This window comes from Pollicipes pollicipes, unplaced genomic scaffold (genome assembly GCF_011947565.3).
Source record: "Pollicipes pollicipes isolate AB1234 unplaced genomic scaffold, Ppol_2.1 Scaffold_4740;HRSCAF=5597_pilon_pilon_pilon, whole genome shotgun sequence".
NCBI lineage: Eukaryota > Metazoa > Arthropoda > Thecostraca > Pollicipedomorpha > Pollicipedidae > Pollicipes > Pollicipes pollicipes.
The window spans coordinates 2,672,961-2,681,711 of record NW_023596545.1 but is presented as its reverse complement, the minus strand read 5'-3'; the positions used below and the strand labels follow the sequence as shown (position 1 = coordinate 2,681,711).

Here is an 8,751-nt window from a genome sequence, read left to right as displayed (position 1 = left end):
GCATAGTTAATTGGTGAGATTGGGCGGTCGCGGCAGCACACATTGCTGCCGTTCATGCTGTCGCTGTCGTTTTATAAACCTTCTCATACGTGAGGGAACCTTTAAGACATTGGTGATTTTAAACAATTTGAAGTCAATTGTTTTCATCCCTCGCTTTAGGGCTAATGTTCAGTATTCTGGGAAGCATAAATGTTCAGCGTGGGGAGCTGGGGGGGGGGGGGGGGGGGGCAGCACGGCACCTACGGAACCATCGTCCTACGCCTGCCGCCCATAAAGACCTTTCAGTGTTCCAATGAGTCAAAGATTCACTGAATTCCATTGCCAGGTAACTAAAACCTTAAATAGGAATAATTTCATATTTGCGTCCGGAACAGAGCCCCTCTCACATTCGAACTGCTAAAATGTCCAGCGCTAGATCGGTGGGCTTGTTACGGCGAGAGGTTGTTACCAGACTTGTGCGTGGCTCAGAGCGGAGTGGCAATCGACTCCGCAGTCAGCTTGTTGAGCCGAGTTTGGATCGATTTATTTGAACTTCTATCGTGAGTCAGGATTGAATGTGAGCCAACCAACTGATCGACAGGTCGGCTGGTTTGGAGGAGAAATGTTGTTAGTAGGACACTGACACAAGCAGTCTTAAAGCTTATGCGCGCACCAACTGGATCCTGGCCTGAGACAATTTTCCAATCTTGATTTATGACCATCATTGATCCACCGTATGCACTGTTGTCATGAGATTCCGCTTTCCTTTTCTAGAAACCGTTTTCGGACTTAAAGCTTGTCTTTCAATCGAAGGCACCTCAAACCCATGCAGTATCGTTTTTGTTCAGAGCCAGCCCCACGAGCCGGGATCAGTATCTGTTGTTTTAATGCCCACAGTTTGATCGCGGTGAACTAACCACCACAGAGCTTCCCGCAGTGACTGCGTCGGCGCTACTACAGCCGAAATGGCTACTGCCGGGATATCACGGCTTATCATCTGCGCGTGGGCGCGGAGGAGCTTAGCGGGACCGCGCCCCAACTTATAAGAACATCATGTACTGGTCCTGACGTGATGTTTGGAAAGAATGGACCTGACAATGGGATTTCTTCCTTCAGCTTTTACAAGGCCCCCAGATTGCTTCCGGCACGGTTGAACAACTCACACCTTCACCGCGAAAAAACGTAGCCATGACTTTATATTTGAGTGCTTCGGCGACGATCAGCAAAGCACGACGTCTGCTTCCCCTCGGCCTCACCATATCACTCAAGTGGCGATGCAATGCAGCGAACAAGGACGAGGGACAGTATTGCCACTCCGATCGCCATGAAGTACGAACGCATTGTCTCCAGTCAGTAGCTTTGTCATCAACAAGGAATACTGTCAATCATTCCAGCCAATATGTACAGATATATCCGGGCATTCATCTGCCATCGAGGCCACCCAGTGATTTCATCTGCTTGCACCAGCACAAAAAGTATAATAAGCATGGGAGCATGTTAATTCACGAGAAATTATTGACTCAAGTAGGAAAAAGCGGACAGTCACCGCAATGCAGTGCTATCGCAGTCGCAATCGGTAGCTACATACGCAAAGCACAATAACAGACAATACACACATCACACTAACACCCCTCATTCTTGTGAACTCAGGTTCAGCACCAGTAAAGAAAGCAGACCTCAGCACACACGAGAACCAATCGTATCTAACCCCGTCCATCTGAGAGGGACCTTCGCTGGCGATCGCCTCGCGCACGCCACCCCTAACCAGCCTCGGGCTCCTCGAGGAAGCGGTTGGGGTAGAAGACGAGCCCCTGGATTGACTCGTCGCGGCAGGCACCGGCCTTGGTCTCCAGGAAAAGCAGGCGCTGCTTGGCCAGCAGCACGGACACGCCCTCGAGCGTGGCGAGCCGCTGCGCAGTCAGCGAGCCCTCCTCGGCGAGGCGGCGGCGCGTGGCCTCGGCCACGGCGTCCTGGTCCAGCTCCGCCAGCTGCAGCAGCCGCACGCCCGACGGCAGCTCGTGCAGGCGCAGCGGCAGCGCCAGCGGCGCCATCTGCTGGCCGGCCGCCAGCAGGTCGTCGGGCGAGATGAGCTCGAGACCGCGCGCGCGGTTGACGCGACAGTAGGCGTCGGTGAGCGTCATCATGCCGCCTGCGGCGCGCACGGGCGCTTCCAGCGTAGTGGCCAGCTGGCGCGCCAGCTCGACGTGGTAGCGGTCGCCGCTGCCGTGCGTGCCACGTGTCACCGGGTCATCGACGCCCAGGCTGAGCAGCTGAGACTGGAAGCGGACTGTCTCGTCCTCGCTGATGCCCCCCTGTCGCTCTGTGATCTTGGCGGAGATCTGGCGCGAAAGAGACACCATCTCGCGCGCCGCCTCCATCAGCTTCGTGAGGTCGCGGAAGGCGTCCGTAATGTTCTGGCTTTGCTGCTGCTGCTCCGCCACCAGCTTTTTCTCGATGCCGACGATGCCCGCTCGGTAGCCGCGCTTGTCACCGGATGTGGTGGCCGAGAAGCTGCCCGTCCGAACCCAGTCCTGTCGCCTCATCGCTTCATCCAGCCGCTGGAACGTCTCGTGCATACCGCCCGACCGGAACGACAACTTCACGTGGTTGTGGCTGCTCTTGTTCACCGGACCCCCGGGCTTGTCCGCAGCGGGCGCCGACAGATGCATCTGAATCTTGTCACTGTGGAAGAAGGTGTGGTCCTCCTTCTCCGCCAGCACAACGTACTTCAGTGGGAGCGCCAAACACGATCCATTGGACTGGCGCCAGAGGAGCCGATGGTTTGTCACACTCAGCAAGCCCCCGTCGAAATCTGTCTTGTTGTCACCGTCGTAAAGCTGCACGTTCTTTTGCTGATACAGTTCCGACTCAGCAAACTGAAGCGCCGAGTCACTCCATTCAAAACGGTCCATGATGACTGGACGATCCTCCAAAAGCGTCCCGTACCCTCAGACGACTTCACTGTAATAAAAAATTGTGCCATTGCGACATCTTGCAGGTAGTGTTGAGCTATCTCATTCGATTCCAGGATGGATGAGCATTTTTCACAGATGGCTGATAAACAATGGTAGATCTACCTGATACAACTTATTTATGAGTACCAGCCAACCTTTTCTGTTCCATATCCAATGAGCCACCAATTCAAAACCTGGACAATGGAAATCCAATTGTGACATGTTCATGGAATACTTATGACAAGCTGAATACATGCCTGGGTGAGAGTCAATTCGCCCTCCCCCCGCCCCTTTTGGTTACCGACCTAAAATAACAACAGTCAGTCTTATGCTTTAAGGAATACACTGCTTAGTGTAATCATTAATGCTTATTGAAACTTGAAAATAAGGGCAATGTAGTGGATCTTTGGTTACAATACCCTTCCAAAGGTCAAACAAGGTCACTGACCTTAAACAAACACTAATCAACTTTTGCTCAATACAGGTATCCAGTAAAACATGGATGTGTAAGATCTGAGGGAGCTTCAAACACTGATCCAAAGTTTTACCCTGTTTGACCTTATTTGACCCAAGAGGTCATGACCTGCAGTCTGGGAATATCAAAATTAGACACCAGTGAGTTAGTATAAAGGCTAACCTATCCTGTTAACTTTGTGCCTCTAGCTCTATTAGTTTTTAGATATCAGGGTTCAAATTGACTCCATGCCTACCCAAGCAGTATCATACTCAGCTAAGTACAGGTACATGTTAAAACAAGCTGAATGAAAGTACATGCTTGCTATTCCCACCAACAGAAAGATAACATGCAATGGACTTTTACATGAAGCATTACACAACCAGTACTCAGAAATCGTGTCTTGCCAGGAACCTGCCTTGTGTGGCATGTCAGGATGGATTTTTATTAACTTCGCTAAGGCATTTGACTGAGGAGCAGGTAGGTGTGGGTGAGCAGGTAGACATCATTTGCCTGGGTAATGATTTCTTCACTATACCCATATTAAGATACAACCAGGCAAAGTTTGCTCTCGAGTTCTGAGTTTGAGTGGAGGTTAGTAGCTCTTGTTTAGCAACAGAAGTTATCTCAAATGATGTTGGCACAAGAATCTTCATTAACCAACATTTTTCTTGGGCAACAGTTCTGCAACCAGTATAGTCTGGCATATGCTGGTCTATATTTCACAGTGGCAACTCAACTCATGTAGTTGTACATCTTGCCACAATGTATTTGTCACTGCCTTGTGTGACAAACATAGTCTTGGTCACACTTCTATGAGATATCGCAGCTTCCACAAACCTATCTAATTTGTTGAACATGTAATGGCATTACAAGCAACCAAAAATATTTAAGGTTTACAGTAAATTCACAAGGCATAGCAGATTTAATAATACCCTGATTACAGTTGAGAAAGAAATGGACAGATAACCATGCCTACCTTATCCTACATATGTCTGAACAGACTTGAGGTACCTTTAGACAGCCTGGATGGCAAAGGGCGCAATGTACCACAAAGATCACACCATTCAAAGAGATCTGGCAAAGAAACATAACAAACAAAAAGAAGAAGCATATTTATTCTTACATGTGTGGTGAGTGGAATTAAAACATACTCAGCTATGCAGCATCATCTTTGTCCACTGCAGTGGACAAATTCCAGTATAATGTGCTGGAACAGTCTGGACAATGAACACATTTATTTGTTAAGTGTACAGAAAGCTATAGCACACTGTCTGGATTTGCTCAGTCTTATTTTTACTAGGAGTTTTCTAATGCATGCTTCAATAATTGAGCAAAACTCTGACCCTAACATGGGTCTGATCAAAAATGTATGTGTATTGATAGTTTGCATTACTGCACTTCAGTTCCCAGCTACACATTCAAGGATAGTGGGCAGCAATGAAAAGATCTTATGTGTTATTGATTAGGTTAGAAAAGCTTCCTATGATAAATAAACACATTTTTTATTTCCTGGAAAATGAAAATAAGCAAATCTTTTTGGCAGCCCTATCTACTTAACTTCTTTTAAATGCTAACAAAATGCCACAGAAGATGCTAAATGCCACAGAAGCTTGGGAACCAGGAGGAATGAATCCTCTGGCTTCATGTGTGTTAATCAATGCAGGGACCTAATGTTATAAAAGATGAGCTATGCATGCAGACCATGGGAGTAGTTACTGATTCAGTTGAGGGGATCCAGCCTCTCCTCTACCCTACCCCCACTCCCTCCACCAACTTTGAGGAAGTGTCAAAATCTAGGGATCACCCCATTTGTTTACATATCCTGAGGATGTGTTACTCTGCTTTCCTCATTCCCATCACTCATTTCTTGAAAAAAGTTATCCCTGCAAAACACAAAACATGGCATTGCCATGCCCTACTTAACACTGGCCACAGAACACAGCTTAAGGGAGCCTGGAGTCTCCCTATTTGGTTATAAATTGTGCATGACAGCAAATAAGATGCAACATTTTCTGTGTTGCAGTGGGATTTATAGGCCGCAAAAGCAAGCCTCCAAAACACCATTCCAACTAGTTCATATCACAAAACGACAAATAAACGGCCACGCCTCCAATCCTGCCTCTCGCTCAGAAATATGCACCGGAACGTTATCTGTGCTCAGATCCGCTCTGTTCTCTCGAGACGAGCAGCATAGGAGCACGTGATTAAATGGCTTGAGAAACACAGCCCATGCCGATGTAACAAGACAGATAAATGACACAGGCCTCCTCAATTCACCAATACCATCCACACGGGTCCTTCCCGACGCACCCGCGATCCAAGCAACCACCATTGGTAAACGCCTTGCTAGGAACCGCGTACGAGTCACGTATATAAGTGCCGCATACGCGTCATATTTGAACATTCGAGTCAGTTGCTGCAGCGATGGGAGTGGGCAGCATTATTTTTTACATGGATAATTGTATTCCGTACCAGCTGCAAGGAGATTTCGTACAAATAGCTTCTTTTGTTCTATTTGATGTTGTGTACTAGTTTGTTCTACTTTGAGGCATTTGACTAAATTTGTACTAGCATCAGATTATTATTCATCCCGGTTGATTGACTCTAATAGCCAATGCTCTCGTATGGCCACCGTTTTAACAACGATGATCCCCCACGGCTTGGTAAAAGTGGATTTTACGACTTTGCTAGGTTTATTTCTACAACTGGACTTCACTGAAGACTTAATCTTAACGGAACCGTTTAACATGGAGCATGGTCGTAGGCGGGCTGAGTATTGGGGACAGCCTGTCTGTTTTATCTGGTGTAACTCATGTATACATATATATATATATATATATATATATATATATATATATATATATATATATATAGGAAAATTACAATATCATCCCAATTTCAACCCTTCCCCGTCAGATTGATAATCATAATCATATTAATGATAAAAAACCCACCTGTCACTTGCAGACGCGAAGAATGGTGCTGCTGGTTCAGCCGGCACAGCTGTCTGCTGTCGTATGTGGACATCGCTATGGCCGGTGCTAGTGTGACTGTCTGAGTCGGCACCTGGCGTTGCGACTGTGCCGACCGGCCGTGCGGCGCCGTGCCAGGCGCAGTTTGGTATGTTGGTATTGTCGACGGCGACTGTTGTTCTGCGCGTGTAGCTGGTGGAGGGGAAACTGCACTGGTCGCACGACAGTGGCGTCGCTGCACCACCGGAGCAGGTCACGCGGCGCGCTGTGCTGGCATGGTGCGGCCGGCTGCTGGCTCATCTGCCCGTCAGCGGCTGGCTTCGCCTTGCTATCGCTTGGCTGAAGCGCAGGGTGAATGCTGTCACGCACGGATGGGATGACGCCACCACGGACGTGGCACTCCTCTCCCAGATCTCTCAGACCTCAGATAGACTGAGGACGAACGACCCGGCCCGCGGCCCGTGGCGCCTGACAAGTGAAAAAGGTCATCGCTTGGACGGACGCCAGCACCATTGCTGCAGTTGTGGTTATCGAGAGCCCGGACGACGGCGTGGTAGAGGATGCCTGCTGGCTGCGCCCTGAGACCGCAATGTCAGCACACATCAACATGGCGGAGCGGAATGCGGCGGTGCGCGGGACCAACCAGGCCATCGCCTGGGGGATGAAGATCATCGACCTCCGTACTCACTCCGCTACGGTCCATCGGTGGATTGAGGACGCGCTGAGTGGCCGCGCGCGCCTCCGCATCAAGGCGCATGGCGAAATGGTGATTCGACGGCGCATTGATGTCATCCGGCAGTTGGTGGATGAGCTGAGCCTGACACTGACAGTCGCGCTGGTGTGGTCGGATGAAAACCTAGCTGAAACTCTGACCCGTGTCCCAAACGAATGGCTGCTCGCGACTCAGGTAGACGACGGTGTGCCAGCTAGGATCCTAGCACGCACCGGGGGTGCAGGCGCCGTGGGACGTGACAAGAGCATGCGCATCGGCTCCAGGGCGGCAGCTGCCGCCGTACATGATGGTGCTGACGCGGCGTACGGCAGCAATAGCATGGACATTGAGGCGCGGATCATGGCTGCACACGAGAGTGCCGACCATCCAGGAATCCGCCGGACACTGTACTTCGTGAGGCGCGAGATAACGCTGGAGGCGTCGCGGGCCGCCGTGCGATCGGTTGTGGGTCGGTGCTATGTGGGCCGATCCATCGACCCAACACCAACGCGGTGGCGGCATGGCTGGCTTCACATCCCCGACACATGGACACGTCTCGCGATAAACGTGACCCACTACCAAGGTGGATCGTACCTGTTCCTGAATGACTACGGCCCGTCCCGGTACAGCCTGTGGCGGCAGCTGCGCCGTGCCGATGCGAACGGAAGTTGTGCAGCATCTAGAGGCGATCTTCTACGAGCGCGGCGCGCGGGCAGAAATTCTGGCGGACAACAACACGGTCTTTCGTGGCCGTCAGATGGCTGCTTTGGCGTCAAAGTGGGGCACAGCTCTTCGCTTCCGGGCCGTCCACGAGCCAGGCAGCAACGGCATCGTGGAGCGCAGTCATCCCACGATAAAAGTGATCGCTGTGCGACGACGTTGCGCCATTGCAGAGGCCGTGCACCTGTACATCACCCCGCGTTCTGGCCACTCTGCCGCGGACGCACCGGCCGCTGACATTTACATGTACCGGATGCGAGACTGCGTGCAGCCCAGCCAGCGTGACACGGCCGATGACTCGCAGTGGTCACCACCGGCGCCAGATGAGGCGCGGCAACGGCTCGGTAATCCCACGTTCCAAGTTGGCGACCTCGTCTGGATGCGCCGCCCTGGTACGCGATGTACGGCAACATCCCGTCAGGGCGTCGTCACGCGGATCGTGTCATCGCAAGTGGCCGAGGTGGATGGCGTACCGTGGCACGTGCGGAACCTGCGGCATCGGTACAGCGATGCATCGCGATGTGACGCCAGTGACAAGGAGGACGACGGACCCCTATACTTGGCCGCGGGCCCGTCACACCAGGAAGCCTCTGGTGCAGTCGCTGACAACCCGGACAACGCGGAGCACGCACCGACGGCGACTGGGACGGAACCGGTGGGCATCCTGGCCTGTCCTGAGCAGCCGGCGAAAGAAGTCGCGACAATGCCGCTGCGACGCAGCCAGTGTGTGCGCCGGCAACCGAGCCAACTTTATGGTGTGTCGAGTGATTGGATAGTATGAAACGTTGGTGTGAGTGTATGATCTTTGAAGATCAGGGGTGGGTGTAGCGGTGGACCATGCCCCGGGACCGTGTGCCAGTGTGTAAGGCGAGTGGGGCGGTGACTCATGTTTGGGTGGGGGGAACAATCACGGCTCGGGGCGGTGCGTCACGGTGGCGCCGGCCAGCCGCTCGCAGA

At 51.7% G+C, this 8,751-nt stretch overlaps 1 protein-coding gene across 4 annotated transcripts; it reads right to left on the bottom strand.

Annotated features, from left to right (window-relative positions):
- Nucleotides 1-1,169: 1,169 nt before the first annotated feature.
- On the bottom strand, nucleotides 1,170-5,735 carry Vps36 (vacuolar protein sorting 36). 4 transcript variants are annotated; one of them, XM_037221782.1, is made up of 2 exons: nucleotides 5,674-5,735; nucleotides 1,170-2,940 (listed from the first exon to the last, which is right to left on the bottom strand). In XM_037221782.1, the coding sequence occupies exon 2, from the start codon at nucleotides 2,889-2,891 to the stop codon at nucleotides 1,740-1,742; it is 1,152 nt and encodes a 383-aa protein (XP_037077677.1). In that variant the 5' UTR covers nucleotides 2,892-2,940; nucleotides 5,674-5,735; the 3' UTR covers nucleotides 1,170-1,739. The 4 variants fall into 4 exon arrangements, with proteins under 4 accessions (XP_037077677.1, XP_037077678.1, XP_037077679.1 ...); XM_037221783.1 differs by having other exon boundaries at nucleotides 5,701-5,732; XM_037221784.1 differs by having other exon boundaries at nucleotides 5,668-5,712.
- Between the last annotated feature and the right edge of the window lie 3,016 nt (nucleotides 5,736-8,751).